Genomic DNA, 22500 nt, shown 5'->3' with positions numbered 1-22500 from the left:
TGACTGGTTTAGTTAGGGTACAGCTAATGATCATCATGTGTTCCACTGTGTGGAGTGTTTATCTGACTGGTTTAGTTAGGGTACAGCTAATGATCATCATGTGTTCCACTGTGTGGAGTGACATGAAACTCAAAATGAAAACTGCCACTCTGTAAAAAGACGTGTCGTTAGAGCGAACACAAGTGAACCCGTCAAACCAGAGACAACTCCCTCGTTTCCTGGAATCCGTTTGTTTTCCCATTTGTCAAGGACCATGAACAAATGCATCTGATGAATTGCACAATATGTGGTCTGTCTGATCATTCCATCTCTCATGCTGAGTGTTTGGCTTCTAATTCAATTAGTCAACTTAGATCTAAAATCGTATGGTTTCCATGGTAAAAAAAAGGCCAAAACGTTGTAATACAGAACCATAAGGAGTCGTTCAGGACATCTCTTGTTGGAAGAGACACAGTCACAGACAGGGACTGAACAGGTCGGATTGAGACGGTGTTAATGTTGGATATGAATGCTTCTATTGAATACTGCACATCTTTATAAATTCCTTGGATATGAATACCTATATTAAATACATCTAAAAATTCCTCTCATTCCAGACCATGAGTGCAGACGATGTGGTGTGCACCAGAGTCTACGTACGAGAGTGAAAGAGAAGACAACTCTTCATCCTTCCATCTATCTCACCACTCACTCACTCACTCACTCACTCCACAAACCCCCAGCCAGAATGGGCAGGGTGAAATCAGCTTGTAGAATCTAGTTTAACTCCAGTATATCTGTCACAAAGCCATGGGATTGAACCCAGTCTAGTTGACCTATATCTATTAAAGTCAGTCTTGCCAATGTTCTGTCCACTTACTCAGTGAGGTCGTAAACCTGAAATTGTGTATTTTTCTGAGTCTTTGTACGTGCAAGGTTGTTGATCCATGTGTGTGTGTGTATGTGTGTGTATGTGTGTGTGTACGTGCTAGTCAGTGGAGTTGGTCTAAGTGTGTGTATCAGTGTCGGACTATATTTGTAGTTGTGTAAACCTGTCTATGAGCTCTTCCAGTTATAAGGTCAGTTACTTTGTTTCTCTTTCTCCTTCTCTCTTCCCTCTTATCTCTAAGTCGATAAAGTTGTATATTTATTACACTAGATCTGATACCGTGTTGCTATGGTTTTTACTTTGTCTCTTTTATATAAAATCTGATCATAGGAAATTATACTTTCTATGGGAAGACAATAAAACACGATGTTGACTACATACGGTTTGGGTTTTTGGTAACACACACACACATCTTGACATGCACATGAACGCATGCTCGCACACTTACTTACACACACAGTTGCCCACACACACAAACAGTACCGATGTAGGATCTTAATTTGAGCCAGTTTGCTACAGCAGGAAAATAATCCTGCAGAAACAGGAAATGTGAATTATTATCTGGATTATGACTAATGGTTGGTACATTTTTCGTAAGGAAAAATCAAGTCTGAAATTTTAAAGTGGAAATTACAAACTTCAGAAGCCCTTTTAAACCTCAACTACACAACAAGTTTTAGATGTCTGCAGGAACATTCTCCGGCAACAGACAGGGCGATGTTTCATCTGTAAATACTCAAGGACTAAGATTTTACTGGTAAATACCGCTTCATGGTTTGTGAGTATAACTGTAACTCACCGTTGGCGTCTAAATACACACACACACACACACACACACACACACACACACACACACACACACACACACACACACACACACACACACACACACACACACACACACATTAGTACTAGTGCTGGCACAATTACCATATAACTGTGTAACCGGCGGTTATGGATGAAGACCGTCATAAAAGTTAAACAACTGTCATAATCGTTTAAAAAATAAATAGAACGGCCGGGCATTCGTGTGGTTGAGTCTGTTTCCGCGGTAACATGGTTGCTCCTTGCTGAAAGGTGTTGTAGCAAACAAGTCTTGGGGTGCCAACGCCCCAACAATGCAGCAACAGCACACATAGAAATATAATGAATCATTCTAAGCACATGCAGTCAGGAGCAGAGGGGGAGAAAATGTGTCAAAAAGAAAATAAAATAAATACAAATATATGTTGTATTATGTGCTACTTGGAACGGTTATTAGGGAGACGGGGGTCATTTGGCTGGCCAATTAGCATCATCCAAAATTACATGACCGTCACAGCCCTAGCTAGTACACATCTTATTTTAGACTTTGTCTCAGCTGTCTGCAACAAGAATAACTTGTCTGTCTCTCTCCGCCCCCTCAGACTCTCCTTTTCCTCTCCCACCTCCCTTCTTCTCTCTCACTTTCCCGTCAATTCCATTCATCCTCTCTCTCTCTCTCCCCCTTCTCAGTCATCCTCTCTCCTCCCTCCTTCTCCATTCATCCCCTCTCTCTCTCTCTCTCTCTCTCTCTCTCTCCCCCTTCTCCATTCACTCTCTCACTGTGAGAGCTGTTTCACAGATCTGAGCAGAGTCTTCCTGGCTCTCCTAGAGATGACTGTAGAGTATAGCTTTACATATTGATCCCAGAGGATGTATCAGTCCTATTATCTGTGTTGTCCTGATTGGAGTTCCACATGGTAACAGTGCTGGGCATTGCCAGTGCTCTGGTGCTGGATATTTAGGTTCAACATATTTCTGGAAGTTTCCCTACTTCTGTTAGCAGTTCCAACACACACACACACACACACACACACACACACACACACACACACACACACACACACACACACACACACACACACACACACACACACACACACACACACACACACACACACACACACACACACACACACACACACACACATGCACGCGCGGGCACACAGACATTCACTTCAATGTCAGTCCTTCATCTCTGAAATCACACAAACACATCTGTCGTTAAGGCAAGTTAAGTTAAAGATGATGATGATAAGTGGAATGAAGTTGAACATGACTCTATTTGATGGACAGTTGAGTTGGCCAGTTGGAACCCAGAGATGGCCAGGGTGGGGCCCAACCAATCCGGCCAATCAATGACCAGAAAAAAAGGGTCAGGAGGCGTGTCCCGACAGGCAGGAAATGCCAATGGGATTATAGGGTACTGTTGATTGGCAGCAGATGTGCTTAACGAGGAGCAGAATCTTTAAGGAAAACCTGGAAATTGAAGAGAACTGGAGACACTCTCACTCACAGAGCAGGGTGATAGAGGTAGAGGAAATGGAAAAGAGAGAGGTACACGGAAAGGAATTTAGAAATGTTCAAAATGGTCTTTCTCTCATGTTTGACCCCTAAGCTACAACTCCCCAGGTTTTATCTGTTAGGGGAAACCCAGACCTGTGGACTGTGGAGTGTTAGAGGGACTATGGGATATGATCCAGTGTTGGCTTGGTCTCTGCTTCCACTGGGTTGATCTATGCTGTTACTAATGCCTCTTTAAGGTCTACAGACTCTATTTAATTTGGCATTTCCCATATATTCACTGACACCATATGAAACCCCTCCCTTAGTCTCATAGGAACAATCTCACTGCACCATTCTCCACTTCTGTCCCGTCTCTCTCTCTCTCTCTCTCTCTCTCTCAATTCAATTCAATTCAATTCAATTCAAGGGCTTTATTGGCATGGGAAACATGTGTTAACATTGCCAAAGCAAGTGAGGTAGACAACATACAAAGTGAATATATAAAGTGAAAAACAACAAAAATTAACAGTAAACATTACACATACAGAGGTTTCAAAACAGTAAAGACATTACAAATGTCATATTATATATATATATACAGTGTTTTAACAATGTACAAATGGTTAAAGGACACAAGATAAAATAAATAAGCAAATAAATATCTCTCTCTCTCTCTCGCTCTCGCTCTCTTATTCTATCTCCCTCTGCAGCTGTGTGTAGTTACAGTGTGACCTCAGTAAAGTCCCGTCCTGGCCAGTAAAAGGGGTAGATAACTGCCCTTCTCTGCCTGTTTATTAGCCCCTGGGGCAGTAAAAGGCAGCTGTTTCGCCCCCTTAAAAAACACACGGCCTGCACTGGACCCCCATAAAAACACACAAACAGTCAGAGACACACACGCACTCGCATACCGAACCAAACACACACATTCTGCAAACTCTTCACACGTACCATCAAACACTTACACTGTACTCGCAGCTCGTAAAACACACACTCGGTACACACACACACAAGGTGAGCACACACACACTATGCTGCACTAAAGCAAGCAAGTGAAAACAACTCACATGCATAAGATACAATACACACCTACTGTACACTCCAACCAGAGTGCCTGCAAACCATATATTTTACCACAAAGACAGCATGGGTGCATTGCATAGAAAAAACACTTAAATGTATATCTGGGCCCAGACTAAATCTGACATTTGTATCCTGATTTTAACAACATTGTCATATTCCATGGATAAAAGTGAGGCTATACAGTACATGTTGATTGGCACTACTGTATTGGGTTTGGTTTGAATTGATGCACCAGCCCGCGTTACAGTCTGTTGAACACAAAACTGTCAACCTTTCCTGGTGATGGAGTGCACTGGTTATGCTAATCTGATATGATGAATGAGACTTCCTAAAGACAAATGGACTTCCAATACCTGCTAGCATAGCTAGCCTGGTTACCATTGGTAATCAAGGGATATGCGAACCGAGATGTAGCACAAGCTCTAACGAGGTCTGTGTGAATGCAGGTTTGTTTAGGTGCCCTGAGGCCATGCCTGTCTCAAAGCAGAGTGCGATGGATGATTTGTGTTCAGGGTGGTGAGAGAGTGGTGTGTGTGCATGTGTGTGTCTCTGCGTGTGTATTTGTGTGTGTGTTCATGCGTGTGTCCGTGCCTCCATGCATGTAATATAGCAGATGTGAGATGGATGATTTGAGTTCAGGTTGGGGCGGTTATTGACACCTGGGTCAACTGCATTCTGGGGAAGCTAGTAAAGTTGTGGGAGGACTGATGCAAAAATGTCCCACAGGCGACAGTACCACAGGGCATGATGGGTAAGAGGCCCACGCCTTCATAGACACAGAGTGCACGTGACAGCCTGACTAAACACACACACACACAACATACACACCAGCTAGCACATTTGGCGTCTTGGATGTTTTGGAACGTAAGTCTTTGGTTTCCCATTGGTTCTGGGAACAAAGCCATACGTTTCCTGACCAGTAAAACTGCATTTTTTTAAAAACATTCTGAGAATGGAAGTGAACATTTTGCCTGAATGTACATTTTCAGGTTTTATTAACGTTCTGAGAACAGAAATTGTATGCTATTTGAAGTTAAGTTAGTAACGTTTTAAGAACATTTTCTAAATGTTGTGAATGTTTTGAACGAAATGTAGAGGTTATTTGGAGGTTTTTGAAATAACTTAATTAAAACTTTCACTGAATGTTTCAAAACGACTGCTAGCTTGGGTGAACTGTTTTGAACTCAATGCACGGATAGGACACATGGAAATTCATTTATTTTCTATTGTGGCATGGCGTCAGTGAGATTCAAACCTATGATCATCTGTCCTCTATCCATAGAATTAGTCCCCTGCACCACCAGGCGAATGGAATGTATATCTTTTTAAATAACATTCTTAGAACATTCTATTAATGTTACTAAAGTTTTCTTGTGGTTTTTATGGAACATTTTCTTAATGTTCTGAGAACATGACTTTAAATTGAACTATGAGGAAACCTACTGAAAACGTTATGCTGAAGTACTCAAATTCCCACAGAAGAACATTGTTTCTTAACGTTCTCTGAACTATTTGAGAACATTCCCAATGTCAAATCAAATTCAAAATCAATTGTATTTGTCATATGCTCCATAACGAATAACAATAACGAGTAGTGATCGCTGTTTCGGTCACAGGAAATGATGGTGGAGACAATAAGTTAAGATGGCTGTTATCCACTGCAACGCCATCAAACCAGTTGGAGAACGCTCCTAGAACGTTAACATTTTAATTAAATGTAACCATGTTTAAATGTTTAAAGTCTGTTAAATGAATGAAATACCAAGAAAATACATTTATATACACTACCGTTCAAAAGTTTGGGGTCACTTAGAAATGTCCTTGTTTTTGAAAGAAAAGCATATTTTTTGTGCATTAAAATAACATCAAATTGATCAGAAATACAGTGTAGACATTGTTAATGACTACTGTAGCTGGAAACAGCTGATTTTTTATGGAATATCTACCTACGCGTACATACGCCCATTATCAGCAACCATTGACTGTGTTCCAATGGCATGTTGTGTTAGCTCATTTTTATTTGACCTTTATTTAAAACCTGTTTGGGATAGGGGGCAGCATTTTCACGTTCGGATGAAAAGCGTGCCCAGAGTAAACTTCCTGCTACTCTGGCCCAGAAGCGAATATATGCATATTATTAGTAGTATTGGATAGAAAACACTCTGTTTGAATGATGTCTGTGAGTATAACAGAACTCATATGGCAGGCGAAAACCTGAGAAAAATCCAACCAGGAAGTGGGAAATCTGAGGTTTGTAGTTTTTCAACTCATTGCCTATCAAATATACAGTGTCTATGGGGTCATATTGCACTTCCTAAGGCTTCCACTAGATGTCAATAGTCTTTAGAACCTTGTTTGAGGCTTCTACTGTGAAGTGAGATGAGAGCTGAATCAACCAGAGGCCTGCCAGAGTGCCATGAGCTGATCACGCGCGCTCACGTGAGAGTGAGCTTGCATTCCATTGCATTTCTAAAGACAAAGGAATTCTCCGGTTGGAACATTATTGAAGATTTATGTTAAAAACATCCTAACATCCTAAAGATTGATTCTATACGAACTGTAATATAACTTTTTGAACTTTTCGTCTGAACTTTCAACTGGACCTGCCCTCGCTTCGTGAGTTTGGATTTGTTTACCAAACGTGCTAACAAAAGGAGGTATTTGGACATAAATGATGGACTTGATCAAACACAGCAAACATTTATTGTGGAACTGAGATTTCTGGGAGTGCATTCTGATGAAGATCATCAAAGGATAGTGATTAATTTTATCTCTATTTCTGCTTTTTGTGATGTGCTTTCGCTGTAAAGCTTTTTTGAAAATCTGACACAGCGATTGCATTAAGGAGAAGTATATCTATAATTCTGTGCATAATAGTTGTATCTTTTATCAAAGTTTATTATCAGTATTGCTGTAAATTGATGTGGCTCTCTGAAAATTCGCTAGATGTTTTCAAGGCACAACAATACTGACCATAAAGCGCCAATGTAAACAGAGATTTTGGATATAAATATGAACTTTATCGAACAAAACATACATGTATTGTGTAACATGAAGTCCTATGAGTGCCATCTGATGAAGATCATCAAAGGATAGTGATTCATTTTATCTCTATTTCTGCTTTTTGTGACTCCTCTCTTTGGCTGGAAAATGTCTGTGTCTGTTTTTGTGACTAAGCTCTGACCTAACATAATCATATGGTGTGCTTTCGCTGTAAAGCTTTTTTGAAAAGGGACACAATGGGTAGATTAACAAGAAGTTTATATTTAATTTGGTGTATTGCACTTTGGTGTATTGCACTACATATTTCTTAAAAATATATTTTTGAATTTCGCGCTCTGCCTTTTCAGCGGAATGTTGTCGAGGGGTTCCACCATATTAACTAGGCAAGTCAGTTAAGAACAAATTCTTATTTTCAATGATGGTCTAGGAACAGTGGGTTGCCTTGTTCAGGGGCAGAACAACAGATTTTACCTTGTCAGCTCAGGGATTCAATCTTGCAACCTTTCGGTTACTAGTCCAACGCTCTAACCACTAGGCTACCTGCCGCCCCCTAATCCAAGTTTATCATTTTAAAAGGCTAATTGATCATAAGAAAACCCTTTTGCAATTATGTTAGCACAGCTGAAAAATATCGTTCTGATTAAAGAAGCAACAAAACTGGTATCTCTGTTCAATTTGATGTTATTTTAATGGACAACAAATGTGCTTTTCTTTCAAAAACAAGGACATTTCTAAGTGACCCCAAACTTTTGAACGGTAGTGTATATTTTTGTCAAGTTTCTTAAATGTGTTGAGAATGTGCCTGGGGGAAGGCAAAATAACTATTGGATGACCATGCTCTCACCAAGCTCTAACAAACATATCGTTCTCAGAACGTTATGTGCTAGCTGGGACACACACACACACACACACACACACACACACACACACACACACACACACACACACACACACACACACACACACACACACACACACACACACACACACACACATAAAACTGCCTGCAGGCACCCCAACACCAATCCCCTCCAGTACCCTCCACTCCAGACCACCCAGAAACTTCCAGAGATCTTGTAAAACTTTGGGTCAAGAATAGTTACACACAACTTACACACACACACACATGTATTTTCTCTCATCCCTTTTCCATGCAACACACATTTAATAGAACGCACCATCTTCTCAGGTACACCCCCCCCCCCCCCCCCCCCCCCCCCCCACACACACACACACACACACACACACACACACACACACACACACACACACACACACTGAAGTGTTGAATCTCAGAGCAGGTTTTGGGATAACAGACAGGAGTATAGTAGAGGTAATATAGTAGAGGAATTAAGAAATGGAGAAGTTGAGTCAGAGAGACCAACGAGGGGTGAAAAGAGGACAAACCTTTCCCGTTTTCAGCCCAAGTCTTCCTCCTCATCTTCTTTACTGGAAGAGAAAGATGCAGCTGTGTTTAATGTAGCTGCTAGAGAGACTTTGGTCCTCCAGTATGACACATAGATAACAACTGTTATGTATGGCTTCTGAATGAAGCCTTTGTACACAGATAGACCCTGTGATATGGGACCCACCTAAATCGGATTACAGACTCTGAGCCTAAACTCAAATATGGACAGAACTGTCTCTATATGTGTGAGAAAATAAAGAACCAGAGAGAGAATGAGGAGGATGGAGAGACAGAGGCAGAGAAAGAAAGGATGGAATGAGAAAGAGAGAGAGAGAGAGACAGAGAGAGAGAGAGAGAGAGGGAGGGAGAGAGAGAGAGAGAGAGAGAGAGAGAGAGAGAGAGAGAGATTGAGGAAGGGAGATACAGTAAGAGAGAGAGACAGAGAGAGAGAGAGAGAGAGAGAGGGAGAGAGAGAGAGAGCGCACGAGAGAGACACAGAGAGAGAGACAGAGAGAGAAAGAAAGAGGGAGGGAGAGGGAGAGATGGAGGGAGGGAGATACAGCAAGAGCGAGAGAGAGAGAGAGAGAGAGAGAGAGAGAGAGTGGGAGAAAGATGGAGAGAGGGATGGAGATACAGTAGAGAGAGAGAGAGAGAGAGAGAGAGAGAGAGAGAGACAGACACACAGACACACAGACACACAGACACAGAGAGAGAGAGAGCGCACGTGAGAGACAGAGAGAGAGGGAGAGAGTGCACGAGAGAGACAGAGAGAGAGAGAGAGAGAGACACACAGAGAGAGAGAGAGAGAGTCACAGAGAGAGAGAGAGAGAGAGAGCGCACAAGAGAGACAGAGAGAGAGAGATCAAATCAGTCTTTACTGGGTGATCAACCGACAGAACTCCATGATGACTCATTCTGTTGACATGCACATTAACCCCCTGGCCTCTCTAGCCTTTTGGGGGCCTTAAGCGAGATTTGGGTTCCCTAAGCGATGCCCACCACCAAGTGGGCAAACATTTTTAGTGGCCCCCCTCTTGATGGCTAGGAGAAAAAAATGTGTTTTAATAAAGTTTATTTTTCCTGCAATTCTACACATTTTGCCATGGGGCGTAGAGAAAATGTTGCAGTTTTAAAGCTATTTTTCTGCATCTACACATTTTGCCCTGACTTATGCCATGTTAATGATATCTGAGTGAGAGTGACTAACAAAATCAATGGAGGCACCCTGGAGGTCAGTGCCTCTGGGTCCGGTCCAGGGTGTGTCGAACTCATTCCATGGAGGGCCGAGTGTCTGCAGGATTTTGGTTTTTCCTTTCAATTAAGACCTAGACAACCAGGCGAGTTCCTTACTAATTAGTACCTTAATTCATCAATCAAGGGTGGAGCAAAAACCTGCAGACACTAGGCCCTCGGTGGAATGAGTTTGACATGTGGACTAGACTAACTTATCAATCTAAAAATGTTTAGCTGACATGGCTAATTGAGTGACTGTCAGTGATTGACAAAACAAGAGAGAAACTGCAGATTCACATCCACATTTCTAACTTGCAACTTGTGTATTCTACTATTGTAAGTTGAGACCCCGTCTGAGTAAAAAAACAAAAAAAGCATTATTATTATTTATTCATGTTGTTGAAAGTTCAACAGATTCACTCCACAGCACAGATACTGAACTAAACAGCATGACATGATGCAGATCAACGCAGGAGCACAAGACTGTAAGGCCCAGATTCAATCTGATCGCGGGTGATAGGTATTGCGGCCTTTAAAGGTCATTTCCGAATGTTATTTAATTTTTTTTTATTTAACCTTTATTTAACATATGTTGATTGAGCCGACATATGCAGTGTTTACCGTGAATGTGATCTCCACAAACATTGAATCCCGGCTTAAGTTCCTCTGGATAAGAGCATCTGCTAAATGACTCATGTAATGTAAAATGAGTAGAGAGGAGGCAGGAAAAAGAGACAAACAGTAAAGATAGACAGAGTAACATAGAGAGGGAGAAAGAGACAAACAGTAAAGACAGACAGAGTAACATAGAGAGGGAGAAAGAGACAAACAGTAAAGACAGACAGAGTAACATAGAGAGGGAGAAAGAGACAAACAGCAAGACAGAGAGAGTAACAGAGAGAGAGAAAGAGACAAACAGCAAGACAGAAAGAGTAACATAGAGAGGGACAAAGAGAAACAGCAAGACAGAAAGAGTAACATAGAGAGGGAGAAAGAGAAACAGCAAGACAGAAAGAGTAACATAGAGAGGGAGAAAGAGAAACAGCAAGACAGAAAGAGTAACATAGAGAGGGAGAAAGAGACAAACAGCAAGACAGAAAGAGTAACATAGAGAGAGAGAAAGAGACAAACAGCAAAGACAGACAGAGTAACATAGACAGAGAGAAAGAGACAAACAGCAAGACAGACAGAGTAACATAGAGAGGGAGAAAGAGACAAACAGTAAAGACAGACAGAGTAACATAGAGAGGAAAAAAGAGACAAACAGTAAAGATAGACAGAGTAACATAGAGAGGGAGAAAGAGACAAACAGCAAGACAGACAGAGTAACATAGAGAGGGAGAAAGAGACAAACAGCAAAACGGACAGAGTAACACAGAGAGAGAGAAAGAGACAAACAGCAAGACAGACAGAGTAACATAGAGAGGGAGAAAGAGACAAACAGCAAGATAGACAGAGTAACATAGAGAGAGAGAAAGAGACAAACAGCAAGACAGAAAGAGTAACATAGAGAGGGAGAAAGAGACAAACAGCAAGACAGAAAGAGTAACATAGAGAGAGAAAGAGACAAACAGCAAGACAGACAGAGTAACATAGAGAGGGAGAAAGAGACAAACAACAAGATAGACAGAGTAACATAGAGAGGGAGAAAGAGACAAACCGTAAAGATAGACAGAGTAACATAGAGAGGGAGAAAGAGACAAACAGCAAGACAGAAAGAGTAACATAGAGAGAGAAAGAGACAAACAGCAAGACAGACAGAGTAACATAGAGAGGGAGAAAGAGACAAACAGTAAAGATAGACAGAGTAACATAGAGAGGGAGAAAGAGACAAACAGCGAGACAGACAGAGTAACATAGAGAGGGAGAAAGAGACAAACAGTAAAGATAGACAGAGTAACATAGAGAGGGAGAAAGAGACAAACAGCAAGATAGACAGAGTAACATAGAGAGGGAGAAAGAGACAAACAGCAAGACAGAAAGAGTAACATAGAGAGAGAAAGAGACAAACAGCAAGACAGACAGAGTAACATAGAGAGGGAGAAAGAGACAAACAGTAAAGATAGACAGAGTAACATAGAGAGGGAGAAAGAGACAAACAGCAAGACAGACAGAGTAAAATAGAGAGGGAGAAAGAGACAAACACCAAGACAGACAGAGTAACATAGAGAGGGAGAAAGAGACAAACAGCAAGACAGACAGAGTAACATAGAGAGAGAGAAAGAGACAAACAGTAAAGATAGACAGAGTAACATAGAGAGGGAGAAAGAGACAAACAGCAAGACAGACAGAGTAACATAGAGAGTTAGAAAGAGACAAACAGCAAGATAGACATCTAAAATGGAGGTGGGATTTAGTGCCTGTATTTGATTACTGACTCTCTCTCTCTCTCTCTCCCTCTCTACAGTGATCAGGGCAGTTTATGCTGGAGACGGTGATGTCATTGCTGGACATGCGGTCTGATTGGCTCTGGGGGGGGCATTGATGTGATTTGATTGGCTGTGGTGGTCTATGGTTTGGGGAATGGAGAATAGGGAAAACATCATAAAACTGTCTGGCCAATGGACTGGCAGTACAACAGATGTTATTTTTTACTAACACACAAACATTCAGATACACAACAATAACACAACACACACGTAAAGTTAGCTAACACCCAGTGTTGCCAAAGCCAACTTAGATGACCCCGGGGAACCCCATAGACAAGGTGGAAACATGCAGCTCTTTCCAGACGGTCTACTGCTTCCCACTGTCCACATATACAGGTTGTTAGTGTGGTACTGCATAGCTCAGCTAATGTCTGACGTATGGGTCAGTACAGACACGGTATCTGACACTTTACATCTCTACCTGTTACCCCTCTACCACAACTACAGCACATCTGATAGTAGTGTTCTCTCTCTCTCCCCCTCTCCTGCATATCTTAGCTTTGTGAGGGACAGTATCATACTCCTACATAGTTTAGATAGTATCGATTCAATAGTTTCCTGCTGCATAACTCATGTTTATAGTGTGTTTGTGTGTGGTGTGTGTGTGTTTTTGGTTCTCACACTAGTTCTTCTATCTGTTCCATTTCTATGGTCTGGCAGTAGGACACATTTTCATAGTTGCACTTTCTGACTGACAGTATTTTACTCTTGCATAGCTGAGCTTTATGTGTGACAATAGTTTTTGTCTGCATTGCTCCTGTTCTATCACATGAGCTTATAACAGTAGTTAGCTCTGTAATATCTAAGCTTAATTCCTGGCAGACTGTTTTTTTTGGCTCTGACAGAGATTCTACCTACATATGAATCTGTGGCTATGTACTGGGAGGCTGGGAGACTGGTTGCGTGTGAGTGTGTGAGTTTGTGAGTGGGAGCTAACTAATCTGACTTAATTACGTAAGGCTGAGGATCAAAGCCAGCATGCTGCCAGTCTAGTAAACTTTACAGACAAACAATGCTATATGGGTCACTGTGTGTGTGTGTGTGTGTGTGTGTGTGTGTGTGTGTGTGTGTGTGTGTGTGTGTGTGTGTGTGTGTGTGTGTGTGTGTGTGTGTGTGTGTGTGTGTGTGTGTGTGTGTGTGTGTGTGTGTGTGTGTGTGTTGTTTTGAGTTGCACATAACTGTGAACAGCAGGAGGAAAAAGGGAAAAAGAGGAGAAGAGATGGAACAGCAGGAGGAGAGAGGGAACCGCAGGAGGAGAGAGGGAACAACAGGAGGAGAGAGGGAACAACAGGAGGAGAGAGGGAACAACAGGAGGAGAGAGGGAACAACAGGAGGAGAGAGGGAACAGCAGGAGGAGAGAGGGAACAACAGGAGGAGAGAGGGAACAGCAGGAGGAGAAAGAGAACAGCAGGAGGAGAGAGGGAACAGCAGGAGCAGAGAGGGAACATCAGGAGGAGAGAGGGAACAGCAGGAGGAGAAAGAGAACAGCAGGAGGAGAGAGGGAACAGCAGGAGGAGAGAGGGAGCAGCAGGAGGAGAGAGGGAACAGCAGGAGGAGAGAGGGAACAACAGGAGAAGAGAGGGAACATCAGGAGGAGAGAGGGAACAACAGGAGGAGAGAGGGAATTGCAGGAGGAGAGAGGGAACAGCAGGAGGAGAGAGGGAATTTCAGGAGGAGAGAGGGAACAGCAGGAGAAGAGAGGGAACAGCAGGAGGAGAGAGGGAGCAACAGGAGGAGAGAGGGAGCAACAGGGGGAGAGAGGGAATTGCAGGAGGAGAGAGGGAATTGCAGGAGGAGGGAGGGAACGGCAGGAGGAGAGAGGGAACAGCAGGAGGAGAGAGGGAGCAACAGGAGGAGAGAGGGATCAACAGGAGGAGAGAGGGAACAGCAGGAGGAGAGAGGGAGCAACAGGAGGAGATTGAACAGCAGGAGGAGAGAGGGATCAACAGGTGGAGAGAGGGAACAGCAGGAGGAGAGAGGGAATTGCAGGAGGAGGGAGGGAACGGCAGGAGGAGAGAGGGAACAGCAGGAGAAGAGATGGAACAGCAGGAGGAGAGAGGGAGCAACAGGAGATTGAACAGCAGGAGGAGAGAGTGAACAGCAGGAGGAGAGAGGGAATTACAGGAGGAGAAAGAGAACAGCAGGAGGAGAGAGGGAACAGCAGGAGAAGAGATGGAACAGCAGGAGGGGAGAGGGAACAACAGGAGGAGAGAGGGAACAACAGGCCTAGAAAATGGAAAAGGGGAGGCATAGTTCCTTATCCACAAACAACAGAGTAGGATGAAGTTGATCTACCTAACAACTACAGTAGGATGAAGTTGATCTACCTTACAACTACAGTAGGAGGAAGTTGATCTACCTAACAACTAGAGTAGGATGAAGTTGATCTACCTAACAACTGCAGTAGGATGAATGTGAGCTACTTATCAATTATAGTAGGATGAAGTTGATCTACCTAACAACTAGAGTAAGATGATATTGATCTACCTAACAACTAGAGTAGGATTAAGTTGATCTACCTAACAACTAGAGTAAGATGACATTGATCTACCTAACAACTAGAGTAGGATGAAGTTGATCTACCTAACAACTAGAGTAGAATGAAGTTGATCTACCTAGCAACTACAGTAGGATGAAGGTGATCTACCTAACAACTGGAGTAGAATGATGTTTATCTACCTAACAACTAGAGTAGAATGATGTTGATCCAGCAACAACTAGAGTAAGATGATGTTGATCTACCTAACAACTACAGTAGGATGAAGTTTATCTACCTAAAAACTTCAGTAGGATGAAGTTGATCTACCTAACAACTAGTGTAGATTGATGTGGATCTACCTAACAACCATAGTAGAATGATGTTTATCTACCTAACAACTAGTGTAGATTGATGTTGATCTACCTAACAACCACAGTGGAATGAAGTTGATCTACCTAACAACTAGTGTAGGATCAAGTTGATCTACCTAACAACTAGAGTAGGATGAAGTTGATCTACCTAACAACTAGAGTAGGATGAAGTTGATCTACCTAGCAACTACAGTAGGATGAAGTTATTCTACCTAACAACTACAGTAGTTTGAATTTGATCTACCTAACAACTAGAGTAGGATTAAGTTGATCTACTTAACAACTAGAGTAGGATAAAGTTGATATACCTGACAACTACAGTAGTTTGAATGTGATCTACCTAACAACTAGAGTAGGATGAAGTTGATCTACTTAACAACTAGAGTAGGATGAAGTTGATCTACCTGACAACTACAGTAGTTTGAATTTGATCTACCTAACAACTACAGTAGGATTAAGTTGATCTACTTAACAACTAGAGTAGGATGAAGTTGATCTACCTGACAACTACAGTAGTTTGAATTTGATCTACCTAACAACTACAGTAGGATGAAGTTGATCTACCTGACAACTACAGTAGTTTGAATTTGATCTACCTAACAACTAGAGTAGGATGAAGTTGATCTACCGAACAACTAGAGTAGGATGAAGTTGATCTACCTAACAACTAGAGTAGGATGAAATTGATCTACCTAGCAACTACAGTAGGATGAAATTGATCTACCTAACAACTGCAGTAGGATGAATGTGAGCTACTTATCAATTATAGTAGGATGAAGTTGATCTACCTAACAACTAGAGTAGAATGAAGTTGATCTACCTAGCAACTACAGTAGGATGAAATTGATCTACCTAACAACTACAGTAGGATGAAGTTGATCTACCTAACAACTAGAGTAGAATGAAGTTGATCTACCTAGCAACTACAGTAGGATGAAGGTGATCTACCTAACAACTGGAGTAGAATGATGTTTATCTACCTAACAACTAGAGTAGAATGATGTTGATCCAGCAACAACTAGAGTAGGATGACGTTGATCTACCGAACAACCACAGTAGAATGATGTTGATCTACCTAACAACTAGTGTAGGATCAAGTTGAGCTACCTAACAACTAGAGTAGGATGAAGTTGATCTACCTGACAACTACAGTAGTTTGAATTTGATCTACCTAACAACTAGAGTAGGATGAAGTTGATCTACCTGACAACTACAGTAGTTTGAATTTGATCTACCTAACAACTAGAGTAGGATGAAGTTGATCTACCTGACAACTACAGTAGTTTGAATTTGATCTACCTAACAACTAGAGTAGGATGAAGTTGATCTACCAAACAACTAGAGTAGGATGAAGTTGATCTACCTAACAACTAGAGTAGGATGAAATTGATCTACCTAGCAACTACAGTAGGATGAAATTGATCTACCTAACAACTGCAGTAGGATGAATGTGAGCTACTTATCAATTATAGTAGGATGAAGTTGATCTACCTAACAACTAGAGTAGAATGAAGTTGATCTACCTAGCAACTACAGTAGGATGAAATTGATCTACCTAACAACTACAGTAGGATGAAGTTGATCTACCTAACAACTAGAGTAGAATGAAGTTGATCTACCTAGCAACTACAGTAGGATGAAGGTGATCTACCTAACAACTGGAGTAGAATGATGTTTATCTACCTAACAACTAGAGTAGAATGATGTTGATCCAGCAACAACTAGAGTAGGATGACGTTGATCTACCTAACAACCACAGTAGAATGATGTTTATCTACCTAACAACTAGAGTAGAATGATGTTGATCCAGCAACAACTAGAGTAGGATGACGTTGATCTACCTAACAACCACAGTAGGATGATGTTGATTTACCTAACAACTAGAGTAGGATGATGTTGAGCTACCTAACAACTACAGTAGGATGAAGTTGATCTACCTAACAACTAGAGTAGGATGATGTTGATTTACCTAACAACTAGAGTAGGATGAAGTTAACCTACCTAACAACTACAGTAGTTTGAATTTTATCTACTTAACAACAAGAGTAGTATGACGTTGATCTTCCTAACAACTAGAGTAGGATGAAGTTGATCTACCTAACAACTAGAGTAGGATGACATTGATCTACCTAACAACTACAGTAGGATGAAGTTGATCTACCTAACATCTAGAGTAAGTTGAAGTTGATCTACCTAGCAACTACAGTAGGATGAAGGTGATCTACCTAACAACTAGAGTAGAATGATGTTTATCTACCTAACAACTACAGTAGGATGAAGTTGATCCACCAACAACTACAGTAGGATGAAGTTGATCTACCTAACAACTAGAGTAGGATGAAGTTGATCCACCAACAACTACAGTAGGATGAAGTTGATCTACCTAATAACTACAGTAGGATGAAATTGCACTAAACACAGATTTGTGATCTGCCATATGGTAGAGTTAGGATTTGGAGAGGATAAACTGATCCTAGACCTGGGCAGCTTCTACTACTGTAGGAACCACTTGGTTGACAGAGTTGATTTATGAGAAAAAACAAAGATGCTTAATTACCACCAACCACGCCACAGAAGACACAAACAACAATAAAAGTTGCCCTTAGTCACAGATGTAGGATCAGCTTACCCTCACCAAATCTTATCTTTAGCTATAAGGGGAAAATGCTAATCTGGCCTTAGACCAGTGTGAGGGCTCAACATTCACTCTAGTCCCAGAATTAAGAACGCTATTAGAGAACAGCGACATCCACTAGTGCAACAGACTCTGCCTATGTATGCAACAGTTCCACCTGCAAAGGCCTTCATGTCTTTGTCCGTAGCTGTAACGGAATACAATTCCATAAAGGAAAAATTGAATTTCACAAACCATGAGGATCAAGGAATTTGATAAATAGTTGAGTAAAGCACTTTTAAGTGTGAACAGGTGGGTCAAACCTAGAGTGTATCTCAATAGTCTAACGAATTGGCTAGCTGACCCACAGCATTTGGAAGACTGAATTAATGACGCACTGGCGCAATCCTGTGGATGTTGAGTGAACTACATCCACAACTCTCAACCAGGTGACCAGAGACCACTAGGTGGCCTCAGAGAGCTTTAAAGTGGTCTCCAGTACTGATTCAGTATCATCCCGAAGTTGAACGTATTTATGACAGTTAGATGGAGACAGACAGACTGACGGAGACACAGTGTGTGTGTGTGTGTGTGTGTATTGCTATTGAGAAAGGCCGCCATAGGCAGACCTGGCTCTCAAGAGAAGACAAGCTATGTGCACACTGCCCACAAATGATGTGGTAACTGAGCTGCGCTTCCTAACCTCCTGCCAAATACATGACCATATTAGAGACACATATTTCCCTCAGATTACACAATTACACTATTGTTACAACACTGTATATAGAGATAATATGACAATTGAAACGTCTTTATTCTTTTGGAACTTCTGTGAGTGTAATGTTTACTGTTGATGTTTTATTGTTTATTTCACTTTTGTTTATTATCTATTTCACTTGTTTTGACAATGTAAACATATGTTTCCCATGCCAATAAAGCCCTTCAATTGAATTGAGAGAAAGAGACAGATATATAATTGGGAGAGAGATTTAATTGAGAGAGAGAGAGAAAAAAAATGAATCGAGAGAGAGAAAGAGAGAGAGAAAGTCGTTTGCGGTTTTCAAAATGCGAACCAGGCGAGCGCTGAGAGAGAAGTCGAGTTGAGGGACGCGCGAGGGAAGGAAGGTCTCCTCGCGCTGGAATAAAAGCGCTATTGATTGTTGCTTTGGAGTAAAACTCCACTATTCAGTGAGGGATACAATCGCTATAATTGAGGGAAAACGACGAAAAAGATGGATATAACCAACCAGAAGTGTGAAAATTGAAACAGAAAAGTTGTCAAGAAAACCCAAACATTAATTTACCTCAAACTGTTTGGTTGAAAGATGAATATGGGTATTTTTTTCAGATAATTTTTGGAGCGTCGAGCCAGGAGGAACATTCAGCAATAGAAAAGTAGACTATCTGACTTATAGTTAGGCTTATGGGTTTTTCTTTATTGGAAGCAATTAAACATGCATTTGAGAATCTGTTACGCTTTAGTGAAGGTTTAACGACACTAAATTGGACTTTTCTTCGGGACAGGTGTTGGTTTTGAGCTTGAATCAGTTGTTTAGTTGTTTTTGACTAGTTGTTTAGACGTTTGAGGTGTTAGTTGCGCACAGGTTAAGGTAATAATTTATGGCACATATTCCAGCCCCAAAATATTTAGATAGTTTAGGCTACTGTTTGTCATAAATAAAATAAACCTAGAACAACCTCTGTTTAATTCATTAAAAAGCTGTCAACATATCGTTAAACCTGATAATGGTTACAGCAACAGACAATAACTAAGTAGTCTGTTTTTCCCTGAATAATATGTGAAGCAGGGTTGTCGGAAGCAACCCAACACGGTTACATTACAACGCGCCCAAGCAATACCACTGGAACTGTGTTTTTACTGTTTTCACGGATCCCTGGGGAACACATCGAGTTGAAAGACTCTGAATTGAAACGAACTCTAGGGAAATTAAAGCCCAAGTCCGGAACAGAAAGAGAGCCCTTCCATCCTTTACAACATGGAGCTGCACAAATACCTGCTACTCCTCAAGTTCATTGTTCTCCTCAAAGGTAAGTTTGTAACCAGTTGTCACGTTGTCTATCATCTCAACCTTTCTAGAGCTGTTTTTTTTCTCACGAATACCTTTAAATCCTTGACCCCGACTATGACCCTTAACAAAGTCACTTCAATGACAGCATTTTGAAAGTTTAAGTAGCCTATACAAACATGTTCATGAAAATTTGGCATTTTCTAGTTCGAGATTCATCAGGGTATTCGTTATCCCAATGGCATTGTAGGACATACAACATCTGCAGAGAAGTCTCTGGAACTTTATGGCACAGCCAGCTAATGCACCTACAGTACATCATAGGTCCTAGAACATAAACACCGATCCTGTAAACCAGTTGAAAGACCTCTATAACCACTACAGTGTGCAGGGTCATTCTCTATGCTGAGACTTGGCCCAGCTATTTACTGTGTAGGCATACAGCTGTTTCCCTGGTTCCCCCCTGCTGCTGCTCCCTTGTCCAATTGTATGATATGGTAATCAGGTTACCTACTGGAGCTCCCTCAGTGGACCCTCAGTGGACTCACTCCTTATCTTCAAACAACCAGCCGTGTATGTGAGTTTATGTTGGGATTTCTGTTGTGATAATGAATCATGTGTTATATTTATACACAATATGGCTTTTCTCCGGGTCTCAAAGCTCAAAGAACTTGAAGTTTAAGTGATTCACCTAAACAACTGCAGGCATCATTCTCTAAGGTACACAGTCTGAGGCAGGGATATTTAGAAAGCTACATATCGCCTCCCTGTAGGCCTACATCATGTGAGAGATAATGCCCAGCCACTGCCATGGGGTCTAGACCATTATGGCACAAGAGATTTTCCACTTTCACCTCTAACCACAGCGTTGCTGGTTCAAACCCCATTTTGACTGCCACCTTAATCACTACATTGGTGGCAGAAGTGGGATTCTGCAGTCTGGCCTTTTTTGCCCTCCTGCGAGGTTTAACTGTACAGTATGGTAATTAACTTACATAGCTTCCTCAATGCGTAGGGCTATCTTCTCTCCTGCTGGTTGCTGGATCAAACCCCGCCCCCTCCCCTGAATTGCTACACTGATGCCAGTGGGAGGGTTAGACCTACATTCTATCAGTAATATCCATCTCTCCCAACCCCTGCATGTTACCTGTGCCATAACACACCTCACTCACTGACTCCTGTTAGACGGCAGGAGAGGAGAGAAAATACTATTATAGTTTCACCAGGAATGAGTGTTGACACAGTCGATAAGCAGGGAGTAAATTACTACGTTACTGTGCAGTGAGTGGCCATGAAAGGAATGAAGATATGCTATTATTAGACAGGGCAGAATCACGGTAGTCTATTGCAAGGCATGATACAGTAAAGCTAGACCCTGTAAGATTTCTCCATCCCACTCTAGTAGAGCATGTTGAGCTCCATGATGATCCTGGACTGTTCAGAAGTATGTCCACAGTGTATAACACTGTAATAAGTAGGCAGTAGACATCTTACTTAAAGGTGGGGTGTTTAGAAGTAGCTTTTTGGATCTATGAATCCATACACTGAGTGTATGTATCTTACTTAAAGGTGGGGTGTTTAGAAGTAGCTTTTTGGATCTATGAATCCATACACTGAGTGTACAAAACATTAAGAACACCAGCTCTTTCCATGATAGACTGACCAGGTGAATCCAGGTGAAAGTTATGATCCCTTATTGATGTCACCTGTTAAATCCACTTCAATCAGTGTAGATGAAGGGGAGGCATGTTAAAAAATGATTTTTAGGCCTTGAGACAATTGAGACATGGATTGTGTATGTGTGCCATTCAGAGGGTGAGTGTGCAAGACAAAATATTTAAGTGCCTTTGAACAGGGTATGGTAGTAGGTGCCAGGCACACCGGTTTGAGTGTCAAGAACTGCAATGATGCTAGGTTTTTCACACTCAACAGTTTCCTGTGTGTATTAAGAATGTTCCACCACCCAAAGGACATCGAGCCAATTTGACACAACTGTGGGAAGCATTGGAGTCAACATGGCCAGCATCCCTGTGGAACACTTTCGGAAAAGCTGACCACAACTCCATTTTGTTGATCCCTGCCTACAGACAGAAACTAAAACAAGAAGCTCCCGCGCTGAGGTCTGTTCAACGCTGGTCCGACCAATCTGATTCCACACTCCAAGACTGCTTCCATCACGTGGACTGGGATATGTTTCGTATTGCGTCAGACAACAACATTGACGAATACGCTGATTCGGTGAGCGAGTTCATTAGAACGTGCTTTGAAGATGTCGTTCCCATAGCAACGATTAAAACATTCCCAAACCAGAAACCGTTTATTGATGGCAGCATTCGCGTGAAACTGAAAGCGTGAACCACTGCTTTTAATCAGGGCAAGGTGACCGGAAACATGACCGAATACAAACAGTGTAACTATTCCCTCCGCAAGGCAATCAAACAAGCTAAGCGTCAGTATAGAGGCAAAGTAGAATCACAATTCAACGGCTCAGACACAAGAGGTATGTGGCAGGGTCTACAGTCAATCACGGATTACAAAAAGAAAACCAGCCCCGTCACGGACCAGGATGTCTTGCTCCCAGGCAGACTAAATCACTTTTTTGCCCGCTTTGAGGACAATACAGTGCCACTGACACGGCCCGCAACTAAAACATGCGGACTCTCCTTCACTGCAGCCGACGT

The 22500-nt window shown here is 41.8% G+C and overlaps 2 protein-coding genes across 5 annotated transcripts in view; both read left to right on the top strand.

Moving 5' to 3' along the window:
* Positions 1 to 1243, top strand: part of LOC149984446 (cellular retinoic acid-binding protein 2-like) — a 9336-nt gene extending 8093 nt beyond the window's left edge. Inside the window, exon 4 of the mRNA XM_090230675.1 lies at positions 597 to 1243. Coding sequence (XP_090086801.1) covers positions 597 to 647 — 51 coding nt within the window. The 3' untranslated portion in view covers positions 648 to 1243. The remainder of the gene's footprint in view (positions 1 to 596) is intronic.
* A 17548-nt stretch (positions 1244 to 18791) lies between these two features.
* The window catches only part of LOC110520814 (integrin alpha-10), a 63335-nt gene continuing 59626 nt past the window's right edge, over positions 18792 to 22500 (top strand). The window contains exon 1 of one of the 4 annotated variants that reach the window (XM_090224170.1): positions 18792 to 19841. In XM_090224170.1, the coding sequence (XP_090080296.1) occupies positions 19790 to 19841 (52 nt within the window). In that variant the 5' untranslated portion in view covers positions 18792 to 19789. The remainder of the gene's footprint in view (positions 19842 to 22500) is intronic. The other 3 variants (XR_016492579.1, XR_016492580.1, XM_090224180.1) reach the window with 3 other exon arrangements.

The sequence above is a fragment of the Oncorhynchus mykiss genome, chromosome 3, assembly GCF_057628025.1.
Source record: "Oncorhynchus mykiss isolate SJ-2025 chromosome 3, ASM5762802v1, whole genome shotgun sequence".
Lineage (NCBI taxonomy): Eukaryota > Metazoa > Chordata > Actinopteri > Salmoniformes > Salmonidae > Oncorhynchus > Oncorhynchus mykiss.
The sequence above is the reverse complement of the archived record's forward strand: the minus strand, read 5'-3'. Positions and strand labels throughout refer to the sequence as shown.